We start from the raw sequence: 20,450 nt of genomic DNA, 5'->3' as shown, positions 1-20,450 counted from the left end.
CTCATCCTAGCCCAGTCTCGAGAGTTGGCGGTTCGGCATCGAGATGTCGTTCTGGCTCATCTGCTGCGTTTAGGGCTGAGGCTCAACGCAAAGAAGAGTGTGCTGGCGCCCACCCAACGGACTACATTCCTAGGGGTAGTATGGGATTCGACAACGATGCGGGCACAGTTGTCTCCGGCACGTGTCGACACCATATTGGCTGCCGTGAAAGGGGTGAAGTTAGGCCACGCCATCACTATAAAACACTTTCAACGAGTGTTGGGTCTCCTGGCGGCTGCGTCCAGCGTAATACCATCTGGACTGCTGCACATGAGACCCCTGCAGTGTTAGGACCAAGGGTTTTTCCCCGAGGGAAGCCGCTTTGCAAGGGGATCCTGGCAGGTGCATCAGTCCGAGTGGCATATCAACTGTCTCAAGATGTTGGCGATGTTCCAGGCTCTAAGGAGTTTCCTGCCCGATCTCCAAGGCCATATGGTGGCCTATCTGAATCACCAGGGCGGTCTGCGCTCGCGCCCTCTGTACAGACTGGCGCGTCAGATCCTCCTGTGGTCCTAGCAGAGGTTACTATTGCTCAGGGCGATGTATCTCCCGGGGACGCAGAATCAGGGAGCAGACCTGGCTGAGGCCCGGGGAATGGAGACTTCACTTCGAAGTGGTGGAGCTCTTGTGCGGAGAGTTCGGCTCCATAGACGTGGATCTGTTTGCGTCTCAAGAGACTATGCACTGCCCGCTATGGTTTTCTCTCATTCCTCCAGCCCCATTGGGTCTGGACGCCATGGTACATTCGTGGCCGAGGCTACGTCTGTACACTTTTCCCTTAGTCGCTCTGCTCCCGGGGGTTCTGGAGCGGGTCCGCCAGGAAAATGTCGGCCTACTGCTCATAGCCCTGTTCTGGCCAACCCGGGTGTGGTTCTCGGACATCATGTCGCTCCTGGACGGCCCGCCGTGGCAGGTCCCTCTGAGGAGAGACCTGCTGTCCCAGGCGCAGGGCCGGGTTCTTCACCCTTGCCCCGCCGTATGCCGACTGTGGGTCTGGCCCCTGAGGTGGCACAGTACCTAGAGGCGGGTCTAACAGCTGGAGCAGTCGAGACCCTCCTCAGCTCCAGGGCCCCGTCCACACGGATCCTCCGTGGTGCCCGGATGAGACCTGCGACTCGGTCCAAGGTTCCCACTCGGGATCTGGCGGTGGTTCTTGGGGCGTTGGCTGAGGCCCCCTTCGAACCCCTGGAGTCAGCTGAGGCTAAGCACTTGACCCTCAAGATGGCCTTTCTCCTTGCTATCACCTCTCTGAGGAGGGTGGGGGATCTGCCTTCTTGTGCGGCAGGGTCCACAGTGCTGCAGGCATTTCATCCTCCACCTCATGTGACAGAGAAGGACGGGAGACTTCATCTGCTCTGCCCTGTCAGAGCACTGAGTATTTACACTCTGAGGTCCTCCCGTTGGAGGAAGGCTGACCAACTGCTAGTGTATTTTGGGTCCCCAGGGCTGGGCTCCCTGCACCCAAACATACTATTAGCAACTGGATTGTTCAGACTATTTCCCTGGCCTATCAGGTGCGCGGTTTGCCTTCACCTGTGGCTGTGAGGGCTCATTCTACCAGAGGCATGGCGGCCGCACACATTCATTCGGTTTACAGTCTTGAACTTCCTTCGGCACCTGGTGCGCTCTCCTCTTAGTCGTGCCACTTTATTGCACACTGGGGCAGGCGGGGTTTTTGGCACGGTTTAGTGGGTATCTCGTTCCCATAGTGTCGTAACCGACGCAGTTTGAGTTCCCTCGAAGGGGAACGTCTCGGGTTACGTATGTAACCCTGGTTCCCCGAGAAGGGGAACGAGACACTGCGCCGGCCCGCCGCACCTCTCTCCCCGCCTGAAGCGCCTGCGTCATAGTTTAAGCTAATGATGAGTGTGTACAGGTGTGCTTTATACTCCTCCGGTTATTCCGTCACACCTTACCGTTCTAGCAACAAACCAATAGGATTGGAGTGATTTCATTCACGTTCAGACCTGCTACGCCTAGAGGCGTTCCCATAGTGTCGTAACCGACGCAGTGTCTCGTTCCCCTTCTCGGGGAACCAGGGTTACATACGTTACATATAGGAAACTATATTCCTTTGCCTAAAGGGGACACGTGGTATGGAGCCAATGTGGTCTTCTCCAGTTTCCTGCCTTAAGTAATTCACATACTCTCAACATCACTATTGTAAATCAATCCTGATCCAAACATGAAAACAACAGTGATTATGAGAACATTCAAGGAAAACCCAGTTCAACCAACAGCTATTTCAGCAGATCATTAAACCAGTTTACTTGAGGCTCTTAACTAAGTCGTATACATTTTAACACTATAATTATTAACAGTTATGTTCTACATGACATAGCCTAGTATAATAGTTACAACATTGCACAGATTCCTAATGCCGATCACAAAGACTTCTGTCCATTGGTAAGTAGTTGGCAATGTAGTTACATGGTAAAAAAGAGGTTAATTGTGTTAATAAATAAAAATAAAAGTTGATTATCCTTATTTCAGACCTGTCTCAAAAGAAGTAATAGTTTATTTAAGGATGTCCGTTTATCTCTTATTATCGCAACTTATCTCAAACCACATGTTGGGTGAGAGGAAAGTGTGTGTGTGTGTGTGTGGGTGGGTGGGTGTTCAGTCTTTTCTCATTACTCAAACAATCAAAGGGAAGGTATATGGTTCTTCACATCCTTGCCATGAATTCATTATGTTGACGACACACATCTTCTCAGGGGTGACAAGTTTTTGTCTTATCTGGCGAGTCTCCAAATTTACATCTTTACTATCAGAGAAAGGAGATGTTAGTGTGCAGACCTGCAGACTCTCAGGAGAGGTTTATTCAACCCCCCAATGGAATTCTACAGAGTCATAAATGCTGCAGTGTCTGTTAATGTGTGAGACTTAATTGTGCTCACCACAGCGTGTATGGGAAGCATCGTATTTTATATAGTGTCACAAACATCAGTGTTGCATCATCTTTAATTTTTACCACCTGCTGGTTTCTTAACAAGAGTATGCATGGATCAGTGTGTGTGTGTTTGTGCCACTCCACTTATTGTTTTGCCTTTTACAATTAACGCTGAATTAAAGTACAATTACTCTGATCTGATTAGCTGTGAGAAGGGAAACAATAACATTTATTTCTTCTATGTTGTATTTAATTTCTTAATGCAGCACTGTAAAATAATAGATACTAAATCTTTTTTTTTTGCTTCTCCACACAGTCATATTAACATTGCTGCCAGTCCTCCCTTTAAGACTTGACAGTTCTTGCCACATGCCAACCTGTTGACAGCCAGTAGTAGTGATACTGCTGCCAGCTGTCATCCAGAGAAAGTAGCATGAATTATAAGTATGGCTCCTCTCCTATTGGGTCACCTTTGGCCCCACCTGAGTGGACAGTCCAGCGAGACAGAAGCCTTTCTCTTTAGACAGCATGAGAAATGTCCGTTTGCAGGTCGCAGCTTAACCCTAACCATAACTGTCTCTACACAGAGTATGTCTTTGAGCGGTGTCCACAAGTTGCAGATAGCTCTTCTTGGGACTGGGCAACGTGTGATCAGTGCTTGTGCAATTAAGAGTAACATGAATGTTTCACCCCTGCATCAATATCAGGGCAAAACATCTGTTTGTCAAGTGCTTTTATTTAACATTTTTCTTCATGGTCCAAATAAGTTGCTCTTGAGAATGTTTGAAAAGGGTTGTAAAAAGTCATAGTATAGTGACAAACTAGAAAGAACATAGCTACATTACCGTAAACACCAGGTAGGAAATTTTTCAGATTTGACTCACTGACTATCTAAAAATCAATGTATGCAGATTTTTGGCATTTAACCCCACATCCGAATGTCACCATGTCACATTTTGACATTAATTATCAGCATAAAAACATGGCTGTCTTTGTGTTATGTGCTCCAGAGATTGAACGAGGAGGCTGTGGTGATCCCGGAGTGCCGGCATTTGGGCGCCGTAGCGGTGATCGCTTTCAGCATGGTGATGTGTTGACGTTCTTTTGCCAGTCAGCCTTTGAACTGGTGGGAGAGAGGACTATCACATGCCAGCACAACAACCAGTGGTCTGGCAATAAACCCAGTTGTGTCTGTAAGTACACATATTTTAAAAAAATATTTGTGTTGACTATGTTACTGCGTTTAGAGCCGGGTCAGGGGGGTAATATTCTGAGAAAAAACTCAGGTTTTTGTTTTTTTTGTTTCATATATTCTTCGTTGTACACCACTGTTGTGTGTGTTATACATTTATGAGAAAAAAACAGATATTCTCTGAGATTAATCACAATTTCTCAGATGTTGAGATGATTGAAGGCTCAGTACTCCATTAAATGCTGGATATGCAGATGTTGATAAGAGTCTTCCTTCTCTTCGAAGATCAAAATCAAAATTGGGGAAGAATTGCGGACATTGATATTATAATTGACTAAGATGTTACTCAAATGGCTTTGTTGCAGTCCCAGTCGTATACAGTATATCTGCCTGTCTGAAAGCTCCACCTCTCCTCTTATGTCTGCACTGAGCTCTTGTGGAAAACACACATTTTTCCACAACTTTATTGACTTTAATCTCGGGAATTCTGAGTTATTTTTTTATACCTACAATGGCCCTAATACGGCGTCATAATTAATTGTTTTTCTGTATGTATCTTCCATTTTTTTTTCTTTAGTACCTTGTGCTGAATCTATGTATCTGTCTTTGCCTCTCTGTTTGAATTCTTGCCGAATAATCCAACACCTTAACCTCTTTCCTTCCCACCTTTATTCCTTTGTTACTTTCTGTTTGTAGTCTCATGTTTCTTCAACTTCACGGCTCCATCTGGGACTATATTGTCCCCGAACTACCCAGAGGAGTATGGAAACAACCTGAACTGTGTGTGGTTGATTATCTCTGAACCTGGGAGCCGCATTCATCTCCTATTCTCTGACTTTGACCTGGAGCCACAGTTTGACTGGTTGGTGGTCAAAGATGAAGGTAATTCTATTATAATATTTCACCATGTTTTTAAAAAACGTCTTCCTAAATTAAGACCTCAGGGTATGGTTAAGCAAGTTATGTATTGGTTATATATGAATGGGCATGTGTATACAACTGAAAAAGTAAATTAATTTGGTGGAGCAACTCTGCCTCAACATGTAATTTTAATCTGTATCCAGTAGGTAAAGCGAATTTCAAATTGGATTTGGTTGTTAAATGCCTGGCTGCCAAACTCGATGGATGGATGGATGGATGGATGCATAGTTGTAATCTTTTATATTGTTTTTGCATTTTTCTACTACAAACAGAAAGCAGGGCAATTAGATGTCTGTTCCCCATTGTAATACAGGTTATTGATTTAAACTGAATTGAGTAAAGCCCTAGTTTGAGTAGTTGGTCATTAAAGATGACGTGTTTAATTCAGGGTCTGTAAACCTGGCCCTCTGCAGGAATGTTTTTTGTAGTAGCATTTAGAAAATTGCCAGGCAATTAGTGCTTTTGCACTGGGCAAACTGAAATTAAATTTGTTAAAGTTTTTTCTGCTTGGTAATAATTTTGGTATGATTTGGTATGGTTAAAAATGTGTCCTGTAACTGACATGCCCTCTTGAAATTAATTATGATATTGAAATATTAATGATAATTACTGTCTAAATGACAAGGTTAGGGTTGAAACCGCAAGTGCTGTTTAGTGATGTGAGAAATGTTGCTTCAAAAATCAGGTGGACTTCTAAATCTAGTCAAACATAAGTCAAAAATAAGTCAAGTGAAAGCCACGTGTATAAAGTTTATACAGCACAATATTTTATAAATGTGACAAAAGTTGCTTTCATGGCAAGCAACCAGAACAACCATGAACAGATGTTGGTTCATAAATAGCATGTAACGGATCAATACTCACTTATATGGCACCCGTTAAATGGTTCGTAATTGGTCTTTAGAAAGTAAACTACTATATGAGACTGCCTTTAATACTCTTACGCTTTTCAGAATCACACAGAATATATTTATGAATCAGTTTGAACTTAAAGGCTGCACCACCATTCTCAATTGGCTCTTAGATGAGAAAATTGGTTTAAAACTAACACAACTCAGCATTGCTCAGTAACTTTAATGTAAAGCACTGATAACAAAGTGAAAACATATATTGGGCAGTTATTTGAAGTGGTTGTAATAACCAGATCACTTCTCAGGTTTTGCCCATCACTTATTCATCGCTGAAAATATATCAGCATCAATGATTGATTTGCATTGTCTAATATCCTGTCCTTATGTCAGACATTAAATATTGGGATCCTTATGATCCACAATTTTGCATTTTTGCAGCCAGTGTGGTGACTCACAGTCCGCTATTGTGCCTTTAAAAATTGCATATACAAAAAAAATAATTAGATGCTTTGGCCCAGGAAGAAAATAAGTCTGCACCCCAAGTTAAAAGTTTCTCTGGATCAGAGAAACCCAAGGGCGTTTCTGTTCACCAAGGAGTTTATGTGACTTTGACACTCATAACTTTCTTTTCTTTTTTAATCCCGGATAATTAACAGTAGCATGAAATCCACCCTAAAAAATCGAATAAAGCTTCAAGGTACCCCTTTGAACAGTGTGTAAATGGTTAATCGTAATCAAACAGCCATTGTTGGCATCTAAAATAAGAGAACTTTGTGATAGACTATAACAAAAGGCTTCTCTCTAAATCTCTCCCCTTAGATAAGACAACGTAGGACCTTGTCACTCTTTCAGCTATTGTCACGTTGATTTTCTTTCCACTCCTGGTCTCTTGCCCATCAATGCAATAATGAATAAGTGAAAGAGCTTGTGGGTTGCTGAAGAACCAAGAGACTGGCATTTCCCAACTCAGTCACTGTGTAACTTAAATGAGTCTAAGTGCATGGGATCCAAAACTCCAAGTCAACGAGGAAATGAAAAAAAAAATTATGGGAGAGTTGGCGAAGAATCCCTATTTCATAAACAGTGTGTTTTATTAGTGTGTGTGTGTGTGTGTGTGTTCTCATAGCTTTATTTCTTTCCCTTGCAGAAAAGGTTGTCAACACGTTGCTTTTAATTGTACCTTTTGTAGTTAGATTCATAAGATGGTTTGAATATTACTTTCAATAGAGAGTATACACAACAATGTAATCTAAAACACACCGCAGTGCATCATGCTGATTAATTTTTGTTATGTTTAAACAATTGTGTGGGGTTTTTTTTAAAGCTCAAGAATGATGAGGAACAGTGTCAAAACCATGATATACAGCCAATCAATACTATAGGCTTCAACTATTTCAGGATTTGTTAATGATTCTGGTGTATCTTATCTGATATTTTAAACGCCCTTAAAATAACTAATAAACAACTAATACAGTCTAATTACTGTTTGGGTTAAGGTTTCCTCAATAACTGTAATCATAGTATGAACTGGCTCAATACAATATCATGTAATGAATACAATGAATGCTGAATACTGAATACAAGGACCAGAAAAAGTCAGATCTTGGCTCTGCAGAAGAATAAAGCCTCTCTTTGGGATTGCGTATGACGCACCACATGAGCAAGTGTATGCAACACATCTATGTATACATTTGCTCTGTATGTGAATAGATTACCAAGACTGGAATTAAAGATTATTACTTGTCAGACTTTGAAAAAAGCATCATTGTAAATACCAGAGGGCTTTAGATTCACCAATACCACGGAGTTGCTTGAATCTTTGAGAGTAGCTTTCTTAAAGGTAATCAATACAACAGACCAGCACACAAGACACCACATCAAACCACTTGCTATCTGGGTAGATAACCCTTAGTGGATGAATGCAGGAAATGCCTAATAGCAAAAGGCCACAAGGAATAATCAACTTTTCCTACCCATGCAAAACTGCAGGTGTTTTCTGATTAATCACAGTCCCTGCTGCAACACCAATCTGCTAGACTCCTGGTGGGTCGTCAACAACAACAAGCATTGTGTTTCTTCTGGCAGTGAACTGAAGTTGTGCATGCCAATAGCTTATCAGCATCATTTGACATTTATAATCTCCCATCACACACACAAATACATTTCCAATCACATTCAATCAAGACAAAAAGGTGGTCTTTATCATCTCACTTATACTTGATCATTATTCCGCTGCCGCTGCTGGTGGTTAATCTGTTTATTTCTACCTGCTGCAAACTGCTGTTACTGGCTGTGGCGATTGATTTCTCCATCAACTAGCTCAGCCTCCTCCGGTTCAAGTGGCTTAATACCATAGGGAATGGCATTTCTTTCCTTGTGCATTATGTATATTCCATATCTCACTGATATGGGCCTGCTGGATTCTGTTCTGTGTAGCCCTTTAGGGTTTTATTGCACTCCCCCACTGAATCCGTTGCTGCCTGTTGGATGATTGGGGAGCACCCTCAAGAGCAGAGTGTATTCTGCCAAACAAAAGTATATAACCATTTGTTGCAGTAAATGGTCCTATGCTGTGACACAAATGTCTCAGACAGAAATGAGGTGATGCATGGTTACAGCTGTACAGGCCAGTGGGGGAGGTGTAATGGTTTCGGGGCCATTCAATTGGAATACAGTGGGTTTTTTAATGGCTATAGAGCAATGCCTTTATACCAGTGCACCCCTTAACATAGCATCTAGGCTCAGCCATTCATTTCATTCATGTACCCCCAAGGGGATGATGGGTATTTTGAGCAAGATAATGGCCCCTGCCGTGGTGACGGAATTGTCCAGGTATGCATGGTGCAAGACACATTCAGGTGAAAAAACGTTAATGACCTGGACACCACAATCCCCTGATAGAAGTCTCTTTAGGATTCACTCAGATGCAGCTTCTGTAGAAAAGAGCATCTACGTATCAACCTTTAGCAGTTCTATGAAGCACTGATGTCTGTCTGGTTTGCATTCAATACCGAGAACATGGCAGGTCCCTTGCTGAGTCACTGCCATACGGACATGTGGAAGCTGTTATTAGAGCTAGATATCAGTAGGATAGTCATATTAGATTTCTGTTTAAATAGTCTCGATTCAATGTAAGTTTTATCCAAAATTAATGAGATGGGTTATGAATCAATCATGTATTTATGTACAGCTACATTTATACATATTCTGCATTTTCTTCTTACAGTATTATTTATTAGTGCTTAGGCTTTTTTGAGATTACAATCAACATGAAAAAATCACTGGACACACTGTAACACATTAAAAAATTCCAAATCTCCAAAATGCCTTTTTCAAGGAACTATTAAAAATAAGATTGTTTTATATGAATTTTAACATCATCTCACTAGTTTCAGAAAGATATCTAAGCTCGTAGAGAAGCAAGTTATCCTTCAATGGCCTAAAGGAAAAACATCACCAAAAACTGAGTTTTCAACAACATAGACCATTTAATGTAACTCAGTGCTGTCATTATAAATGTAAAAAACAGTGTAATGAAATAATCAAACTGGGCCACCTGGGTCTGCTACACTATCTTAATACAACATACAGTGTCAGTAATTTGTCACTCTGAAAGCAGGGGTGGACTGCTAATCTGGCATACTGGGCAAAAGCCTGGTGGGCCGACGCACCTATTGGGCTGGTAAAACGTGAATTATTTATTGATATAACTGTTGAAAAATGGGCCAACATACTGGCCCAGCGAGCACAGACAGCGTCCCATTGGTTCATTTTCTATACTGACACTCGGCTGGCCCAATCACATCTCTTACTAGCCCCCCCCCCCCCGTCCAGTCCCTCCCCCTCTGCCCTCTGTTTCTTGTGTTGAGGGCCAAAAAACAAAAATCTTGTGACGGCTGCCGCCAAATGTGCCAAAATAACCGATATGTTTGCTACTGAGGCTGCAGTAGTTTTAACATCAACTGCAGTACCCGAGACTGTGCAGTCACAGACACTTGAAAGAGTAAAGGAGAGCCGTGGCCCCTGCCAGGCAGAGAAGGAGGCATTTATCAGTGAAGCAGAATGACAGAGTCCCTGTGACAGGGCCGAGGGACACAGAGAGCAGGAGGAGAGTGGAGGTGAAGCGGTAAGCATAGAGTAGCTCAACCTGTAGGGAGGGAGCAAGGAAGGTCATAGGTGTCATTTACACTGGAGACACTGGGGACATGTACCCATCACTTTTTGAGAGTGTTTGTTAAAAGTTTTCTGAAAAATAGTTTGTCCAAAAAAAGTAACTTAAGCTAAAAAAACAGCTACTGATTACTACGTTATATTCTATGATTTATATTTTCTGATGTGTAACTAACCAACCTGAATTTTGTTTCCCTTTATATAAATACAGGCATTTCCACCATAAATTGGTGCAGAAAATGTCTATAAATGCAGGAAATTAAGTGTTTAATGCTCAAAATCGTCTGGGAGAGGACCCACAGACCCCCTATCGTATATTTTATTGTTATGGAGGAGAATGTATTGTTGTGGTGAATTTTCTTCTAAATACTGTTAGAGTATCTTCCTGTCTTTTTATTGTGCATCGTCACGTCTAATAATACCCTTAATCCGAGCCCTTAAATGTCCTCACGACTTTTCAACACAAAGTGACACCATGTGTGTGCCATATGCCATAATGACAATGATGATAATAACTCCAATTAAGGTAAATAATAATAATATAATCATAACATCATAAAGTGAGACTGTCACCTACTGCTGGGGATCACTCACTGCCAAACAGCGCAGCATAAGCTATTTGACATTGTTTATGTAGAACAGTTCCTTAATGCAGTTTCAACTTCGGCCAACTGTCCTAATGGCTGTCATTATTTTGTCAGCAACGCGTTGGCTAATCCTACGCTGCTGTGAAAATTACCTGTACTTGACTATGAGTTGTGTACTCCATGCCACCTTTGATCACTAAGGACTCAATAATTGAGTGCGAATGAGTACACTTTCCACGGCACTTACTACTCAGCTTTACAGTGGTTTAGGGGAATATTATGGTATATTTAAGAGGACGTAATGAGGGTATTGGTATTGGTGAGGAGTGTCCGACCAATTGTTGTCAAAAATGCCAGGGCCGAATTTTTGCCCCAGTCTAGCCCTGTCTGAAAATAATCATTCTTCACCATGAATAGTTTTCATACTTAAGCATATTTTGCTGCTAATACTTGTTTACGTTTCTTAAATAAAATATTTTATTCAGGACTTGTCCATTTTGTTACTGACAGTATTGGGGAACTGAATGAAAGGAATTGAATGGATTCTTTGCACTCCATTAAATTCTTTAATCCAAAATGACTGGCAGACAGCAGGTGATGGGCTAATAGTTACAGCCATTGTGCTACCAACAACCCTTTTCTCTGGTGACTCCCAGAGAAGAGTATTTAATACAGTAGAAGATGTACATTGGCTGCATTTGAATGCAAAATAACATCAAAGCAACATATTAGGATTTGTTAAGTTTAATAAGAGTGAGAAACTACTGAATCATCTCAAAGTTCTTTTTTCCCTTGCCTTAATAACAGTTAATGCGTCTCTTGAGGTGTCTTTGGGTATTTAGTTTTTTTCCTTTACAGGAGTCCTTCCAAGTCTGTCCTTGGCCTAATGTTATACAGACAGAATTAGATAAGCACCATTAAAATGTGTCTCTAAAAGATTGTTTCAACTCTGTTCTATTTTAGGCCTGTCTGAGCCAACAACATTTGGGACGTTCTCAGGAAAAGATGTTCCATCACAGATCGCCTCAAACGGACACATCATCAGACTGGAATTTCAGTCTGATCATTCTAATACTGGAAAAGGCTTCAATATCAGTTACACCAGTATGTGCTACCTACCTACCTACCTACCTACCTACCTACCTACCCTCCTACCTATTTCTTTCTCTGTTTGTCTGTGTGCCAAAAATGATTGATTAAGTTTTTGCTATTTTATTTTCAACACAACCATTACATTTCAATGTAAGTGATTTAAGTTGCAGGTTTTAGTAGTTGCTCCTTCTGCATTCAGTGCATTTTATATTCCTTTTTGAATGTTTGTATTTGACTTAACTACTGGCTTTGTCTATAATATAGTATATCTATATATCTATCTATCTATCTATCTATATATAGTATCTTACAAAAGTGAGTACACCCCTCACATTATTGTAATTATTGGATTATATCTTTTCATGAGACAACACTGAAGAAACTTTGCTACAATGTAAAGTAGTTAGTGCACAGCTTGTATAACTTGTATGCTGTCCACTCAAAATAACACATCACACACCATTAATGTCTAAACTGCTTGCAACAAAAGTGAGTATACCCTAAAGTGAAAATGTCCAAATTGGGCCCAACTAGCCTTCCTGGTGTCATGTGACTTGTTAGTGTTACAAGGTCTCAGGTGTGAATGGGGAGCAAGTGTGTTAAATTTGGTGTTATCGCTCTCACACTCCCTCATACTGGTCACTGGAAGTTCAACATGGCACCTCATGGCAAAGAACTCTCTCTCTGGCAAAGAATTGTTGCTCTACATAATGATGGCCTAGGCTATAAGAAAATTGCCAAGACCCTGAAACTGAGCAGCAGCACGGTAGCCAAGACCATACAGCGGTTCAACAGGACAGGTTCCACTCTGAACAGGCCTCGCCATGGTCGACCAAAGAAGTTGAGTGCACGTGCTCAGCATCATATCCAGTGGTTGTCTTTGGGAAATAGACTATGAATGCTGCCAGAATTGCTGCAGAGGTTAAAGGAGTTGGGGGGGGGGTCACCCTTTCAGTGCTCAGACCATGCGCCGCACACTGCATCAAATTAGTCTGCACAGCTGTCATCCCAGAAGGAAGCCTCTTCTAAAGATGATGCACAAGAAAGCGCGCAAACAGTTTGCTGAAGACAAGCAGACTAAGGACATGGATTACTGGAACCATGTCCTGTGGTCTGATGAAAGCAAGATAAACTTAGTAGGTTCAGATGGTGTCAAGCGTGTGTGGCGGCAACCAGGTATGGAGTACAAAGACAAGTGTGTCTTGCCTACAGTCAAGCATGGCAGTGGGAGTGTCATGGTCTGGGGCTACATGAGTGCTGCTGCCACTGGGGAGCTACAGTTCATTGAGAGAACCATGAATGCCAACATGTACTGTGACATACTGAAGCAGAGCATGATCCCCTCCCTTCGGAGACTGAGCCGCAGGGCAGTATTCCAACATGATAACAACCCAAAACACACCTCCAAGACGATCACTGCCTTGCTAAAGAAGCTGAGGGTAAAGGTGACGGACTAGCCAAGCATGTCTTCAGACCTAAACCCTATTGAGGATCTGTGGGGCATCCTCAAACAGAAGGAGGAGCGCAAGGTCTCTAGCATCCACCAGCTTTGTGATGTCATCATGGAGGAGTGGAAGAGGACACCAGTGGCAACCTGTGAAGCTCTGGTGAACTCCATGCATGGGTTAAGGCAGTGCTGGAAAATAATGATGGCCACACAAAATATTTTGGGTCCAATTTGGACATTTTCACTTAAGGGTGTATTCACTTTTGTTGGCAGCGATTTAGGTATTAATGGCTGTGTGATGTGTTATTTTGAGGGGACAGCAAATTTACACTGTTATACAAGCTGTTTGTTCACTACTTTACATTGTAGCAAAGTGTCATTTCTTCAGTGTTGTCACATAGCTATATATGTATGAATGTATATCTATATATATCTATATCTATCTATATATAGATATATAGATAGATATGTATCAACTGAGTCAACTAAATAGTTATTTGTGATGTGGTGTGGCCATTTGTGTGCCAGTGCTGTTGTGTCTAGGTGTATTTTCCTTATTCCTGCAGTTATCCAGTCAACCGTCAGCATGATATCACTTTCAGATATTCGCAGAACAGTTACAATGAAGTTTTGATTGCAGAAAATTGTTAAACAGTTTTACAATGACAGCAGTAAACATGGGCAGCAGCTTTTTTAGGTAATTTCCTCAGAATGGAAGAGAAATTGCTTCTTGCAAGATACAGCTGGTGTATGATCATGTAGGGAGATGAACAGAAGAGTCAGTTGACTATAATCACCTGTGCATGTAACCAACAATTCAAAGCAATAAGTGAATGCCCCTTTCTTAAGCATTGCTATGAGGCATTTTGGCAAATCGAGAGAATCACTATAGGTAGTGAGGTATAAGTACAGAAGTGCTGGCAGCACTTTATAGTAAAATAAAATAGGCTATAACTCTCGCTGATATCTTGCGCAAGATGAGTATTCAGGAGTGAGTTTTCTGTTTGAATACTACATGAGAACCCCACTGTAGATTCTACATCAGTCATCTAAGTATAGTATACAAACTCTTTTTTTCATTCATCTGTCTAGTGAAGCTAATTAGGCAACTAAATTTCCAAATATAAGGAGTTTATTTGAAAGGGTTTCAGGCACTGCCTTAAAGGATCTGCGTAGCTACTATCTCTGGATATAATATCTATTAAAGACCATTCAAACACAAATATTAAAAACAGAAATACAGTAACTGGCTCAGGTGAAAATGTATTTTCATCACTAACTAACCAGAACTGAAAAATAATGCTAACATTCCCTTCATCTGTGGTGAGTTAGACTGCTTCTACTTTACCTGGTTAAGTCTGTCCCATTGTCAACTCTGTCTACTGCTGCCTGTATATTTATCTGCTCTGAGCTGAACTAGTTCTGCATGACTGATTCTGATTAATTCTCTGTGATTTCCATGCGGTTTTGCACCATTTCACACACTGCCTCCCAAATGACCTTGCCTCCGACTCTTCCTTGGAAGGTGCCTTTTGACAAATGAAAATACTAAATGATTTTTTTGGCCTCTCCTATACCACAACATATAAAAAGTCCAATCTCTAATCCTAACGCAAACATTTTTTCCCACCCTAATCCTAACACAAATGAATGGCTTGATGCACCATTGGAAGCAATAATATGCCATGTGTCCTTTTTCACTTATAAACATTTCCAAAGGAAATGTACAAATACAGAAATCCTCTTATGTTTCTCTTTCCCTGGATATATTATGCAATATGTTTATTGTCAACATTCTTAAAAACACACTGTAGATAAATACTCATATTCTTAAAGAAAGACAAATGTTTAACTACAGACATATAGTTTTTGACAGTGAAATGCTTTGAGAATGTAATTTGAATGTCTGATCACATAAATTCTACTTTGGGACTTAAGAAAGATCAGGCATCTTTGTGCTGTTTCAGTAATTTGGTCTATTAACATTTTAATGCATATATGAATATCAATGGCTGTTACTTTGTATATATCAGTATTTATTTATATGAATAATGTTAGAAACAGAAGAAATAGGAACTTTGACACACCAGACTGCAGTTATGCACAAAGAGTAGTGCATTGGGAACCAAAGACTTATTTTCTTTACACCACTATGAAATTTAACCAATACAGTTATACGATCTGCTCCAAAATGTCACACGATGAACTGCGATTGCTACAGCACAGTGCGTTGCTGACCTCGCTGCATGTGACGGTAGCTGCAAAATTACACCAAACTCATTTGGTCCATGGTGAGCAACCAAGATACAAGAAAAAATGTTATACTCACTGCACCCCCTCAAAAAGGCACATGTTGCCAGTACAAAGCTACACCTGGCTGTCACTTTGAATCACCCTTTGACTTTCATTATATTGTTGTTAAAGTTAGAGGTCATCTATCTCCTTGTTTCTCTTTGTTTATCTCCCAATCCTATTCTTCTGCATTTTCTTCTCTTATTTTCTTAAATCCATCATGTTGATCTCCATCTTTCACTCTGGCTACTTCACAGTTGTTTAACTTTCTTATCACACGTAACCATGTTTCACATTTCCTTCATCCTAAACACTCATGGCACACTCTCTCTCATCCCTCATCTGAGTTTATACATACTGTGTAATTTTATTTTTACTTTGTGTATTGTCATTTTGTGTGTTTTCTCAGATGTGTGTACTCCTTTCCACCACTTCTCATTATATCAGGAGTGTCAATGAATGTGCTGGTTATTTTCTATGCATGCCATTGGCCTTTATATGCAGTATATGTGGCTCTACATATATATTTGAACACAAGCACATGTATGCCATCTGCCGGTATATGTATAATATGTATAATATGTATAATATATATGCTTATTCGTTGGGTTTGTGTACTTGCCCTTTCCTCTCTTGCACAGATTATTTCTCTATCCTTCTTTTTCTCTTTCTGCTCTCATTTCCTCTCCATCAGTAACTAATCAACGTGAGACATGTCCAATCACTGGTTGTGTGCTCTGGGTAGGATCAGGTTAATCTCTAGAATGGGGATAATATAAGCTAAACATGACAGGGTTGAATCCATGTGAAGATAATTCCATTCCCATAATTTCATATCAGTGGAGATGTCACATCCGCTGACAGTGGTGCAATAGAATTCAAACTGTTTTATTTTCTGTTAGGGCCATTTTTCCTTTCAAATTTCAGATATTGAAACAAATTGAAAAATAATTGATCAAATTAGGAAACGTATTCTTAACCACTCTAACAATTACATTTTTTTTTCTCTCTGCTCATTCAGTTCCAAAGTAATTTGCCTATGTTTCATACAGCTTATTTGTTTATATGTATATTGGCTCCTATTTTAACTTTACTTTCATTGTTGTCTCTCTGTAGCATTTGGTCAGAATGAATGTCATGATCCAGGTGTTCCTGTCAATGGTCAAAGGTATGGTGACCAGTTTCAGCTGGGCAGCTCTGTGGCTTTTCGTTGCGATCAAGGATTCATTAGGACACAGGTAAAAATCAGATTTCTGTCTGAATCTACTATAATATGGTATTATTCACACAAGTTAAATACAGATATGTTTTAGCAGTACTGGCATTATTAGCATGCATGTTGATATTAGATATAGTAGTAGGAGTAGCAGGTGTACTAGCTCAATAGTAAAATGCTACTAAATATATGATTATATGTAATTATCCTAATTTCTTATTTATGTTGCTCTTTTCAGTTTCATCTTACCTTAACATATTAACATACCTTAATACAGTACACTGATATCATATTTCCAGGGATCTGATCAGGTGACTTGCATCATCCAGGATGGAAATGTTGTTTGGTCTGCGGCTGTACCTCGCTGTGAAGGTAAACACACATACACACAGTTTACTGTATGTATGAGCAATGGGTAATCACTGGGAATGCTACCTTGCTTGAATATAAGGTGACAAAACATTCAACTATTTGCTTATACACCTTAGAAATTTTAAACTTCCTCTTCTAATTGCTTTAGCGTCCAGCCTCCCCACACTTATTCACCCTGTTTGCATGTGTCTGTCTCTCTCAACAATAATCTTAAATGAGATTGGCACAAGTTCTGCTGAAACTCATTCAGGCAGACACATTCATTAAATGCAGACTCTTATTTACAGATCTGCATCCATAGTGTTCAGATAATCTAATATGTGGAAGTAATAAGAAAAGGACAGTAAATGTGGTGTTATTTCAACACTTTCCGAAGGCAAAAGGCAACCACTTTTTGTATATATATTTTTTGTATCCCCTCCATCTTGATTGTGTCTAAATAACCTTATCATATGTTGCCTGTTGTTAATAAATGGGATGGAGGAGACAATCAAATGGAAAAGGATTGACACCTTATTAAATATGGAGTATGAACAGGGAAGGATAATTAGGTTTTATTTCTAGAAGGACCTTTTCTCGTGCATCCCGTCCATGAGTACCACCGCTTCAGCATGCAGGGTAAAAAAAAAATAAAAATTGAGAGAAGTGATATGCTTCAGCTTGCTGAAAATCTGGAGTTATGAGAGCAATCAAAGGGCGAAAGTATCAGCTGCTTGAGAACAGAAGAAGTGGTAAGAGTGTGAAAGATAATCCATTGCAAATTATATATTAAAGAAAGAGCAACGCATAATACACAGATCTTGACTTCTCATGCTCATACTGGGTGAATATCAAAGCTTATATAAAGGTATAAAGCATTTTTTTATTGATATGGAATCTAAACTCAACTAAAGCGAATTCTTGCATTTTAATGTGCCATAATTGTGAGCATAAGTGTTGGCTATAAATAATTTCTTGATGTGCCAGCTTTCCCGCCTGCAGCCTTCTGAGTTGCAGGCAAAGGAGGAGCCATTTTTTGGCATCATTCGACACATAAATATACTTGATTTCCCCTATAAACGATCGAGCTATAATTATTTTACCCTTTTTCAAACATGAGCAACTCAAATCTGTTTACTGTAGCACAAGATTGGCACAGCGTATTTTTTAAAAGGTAAATGTTTATATATGAAATCTAGAAATTCAGAAAGGATTAGCTAAAATAAATAGAGCAGATGATGAATTTGCTAACTTGATGTAATATGGGCATTGTGCTCATGCTACAAGAAAAAATGATTAATTCCTCTGTGTCTGTGTGTGTGTGTGTGTGTGTGTGTGTGTGTGTCTTCCATAGCTCCATGTGGAGGCCATCTCACTGCTCCAACTGGTGTTCTGCTGTCTCCTGGTTGGCCCTCCTTTTATAAAGATTCTCTCAACTGCCAGTGGGTGATTGAAGCACAGCCAGACCATGCTGTGAAGATCCACTTTGACAGGTAAGTGATTCTTATGAGTTGGATAATATAGTCATGAATGTTGGCATTTTACACATTTATTTTCATGTGATGTCCTTTTTCTAAATCAGTTCCTACTGTTTTTGATGATTAAAATTATAACCAGGAGAACTCAGGAACCAACTGGTTCTCAGGGCTCTGCAGCCAATACTGTAGGTAATTGCTCAGTCAGTCAGTGAGTCAGTTAATCAGATTGGAGTACAGGCAGAGATAACAAGTCAGTCGATGGTTCAGCTAGTTAGTTGCACATGGTGATGTTTATATAAGTGCACAGTTATTTAAATAAGCAGTTAGAATGTGAGTCAACCACTTTTGTAAGTTAGCATAGCATATTGCATGACAGGTTTTCAATCTGTTGTTGTTGATTGTTGACTGTGCATACAATGCGTGGCTTTAATGAAATGAACAATGCCGCTGTGTCCCCTCCCAGCATAAACACCCTGTTTATTATTTTAACATAATTTACTGCTGATTGCAAACAAACTTTTGCTCTTAGTTTCATTACATTAGCTAGTGTTTGAGGTATCCTGGACACAGGCCTTTGTTACCTTGCACACTGATGAATGTTATCTTTGTGTATGCCAGGTTATTGTACATGTTCTTCTGTTTTTTGTTTTTTTTGCCTGTGTGTCTGTCTAGGTTCCAGACTGAGGTCAACTATGACACACTGGAAATCAGGGATGGCCCCTCAGCCTCCTCTCCCCTGATCGGTGAATACCACGGCACTCAAGCACCTCATTTCCTGATTTCCACGTCCAACGTCCTGTTCCTGTTGTTCACTACAGACAACAGTCGCTCTGCAGCAGGCTTCAGCATCAGATATGAAAGTAAGGCTGATTGACTGACTGATAGAAATGGTTGTTAGACACACACTGGATTGCTTGCAGGAACTCATACATATCAATAATTTCTTACTCAGTGTTCAAACCAGCTTAAAAAGGTGTAATTACCCACACACACATACACGTTCCCCGTCTTGACTCTGTGGTATTTGTGCTTGTGTGATGTGATTTTCAGGTGTGAAAATGGAGTCAGACTCTTGTCTCGATCCCGGTATCCCAGTCAATGGTCGTCGCTATGGCAGCAGCTTTTCCATTGGCTCCCGTGTCTCATTTACATGTGACCCAGGATACACACTGAGTGATCAGGAGCCCATTGTTTGCGAGCAGAATCATCAGTGGAGTCACGCTCTTCCCAGTTGTGATGGTGAGAATCTTTCTTTCATTCGCCCCCTTGATGAAGACCTTGAGTGGGCTGAAACTTTTTGTACCTTATTCCAGAAAGAATAAGATAATTTGAGGAACCCATTATTATTATAACCCCCGCTTGCTGGAATACGTATCAAATGGAGTTTGAAGTCCTCTAAATACAGGAAAAAGTTGTCATCAAGGAGACGTTAAAGTCAGTTACACTGTCAAAGAAACAGAAAAACCGATGTCCAATACAAACTGGCACAGCAGGTCACTGTGGTCAATTTGTTCCTTTACCTCAGCGGTCAAAGCCCCCTTTTTGCTTAAAACAAAAGAAAATAGCTGAAAAGAGACTTGTAAATACACATGTTGAAAGCTATACTAAATCTTGTGCTTGGCAAATGAAGTAATCTTGATCTGAATTTAACCTTGGACCACAAAAAGGGTGTGTGATTGATTATGTAAGCTTTAGTGGTGATGTTTTCATTTTTCCAGCTGAACACTGCAGCTAAGAAAGTGTAGGTACATGTTATTATTGTGGTAATTTGGAACCCCTTTTTATCAAAATCTTTTATTTATGCTATGTATGTGAATGTGTTATTAGTGAAATAAATGCAGCACTGCAGAATAAGATAAAGTTGCATCATCCATTGGAAAACAGTTAATTTAGCTCTTTTCTTCAGGTCCGTCCATCCCTC

At 40.4% G+C, this 20,450-nt stretch overlaps 1 protein-coding gene across 1 annotated transcript in view; it reads left to right on the top strand.

The window, feature by feature from the left end:
* The first annotated feature begins 3,914 nt into the window (after positions 1-3,914).
* Positions 3,915-20,450, top strand: part of LOC119890634 (CUB and sushi domain-containing protein 1-like) — a 156,344-nt gene continuing 139,808 nt past the window's right edge. Inside the window, exons 1-8 of the mRNA XM_038701984.1 lie at positions 3,915-4,125; positions 4,821-5,006; positions 11,617-11,757; positions 16,601-16,722; positions 17,000-17,072; positions 18,406-18,544; positions 19,202-19,389; positions 19,580-19,768. Coding sequence (XP_038557912.1) covers positions 3,915-4,125; positions 4,821-5,006; positions 11,617-11,757; positions 16,601-16,722; positions 17,000-17,072; positions 18,406-18,544; positions 19,202-19,389; positions 19,580-19,768 — 1,249 coding nt within the window. The remainder of the gene's footprint in view (positions 4,126-4,820; positions 5,007-11,616; positions 11,758-16,600; positions 16,723-16,999; positions 17,073-18,405; positions 18,545-19,201; positions 19,390-19,579; positions 19,769-20,450) is intronic.

This window comes from Micropterus salmoides, unplaced genomic scaffold (assembly GCF_014851395.1).
Source record: "Micropterus salmoides isolate LMB-PRFRI ecotype aquatic unplaced genomic scaffold, ASM1485139v1 Ms_hic_scaffold_6, whole genome shotgun sequence".
NCBI classification, from domain to species: domain Eukaryota; kingdom Metazoa; phylum Chordata; class Actinopteri; order Centrarchiformes; family Centrarchidae; genus Micropterus; species Micropterus salmoides.
This window is presented reverse-complemented; position numbering and strand designations above follow the sequence as displayed.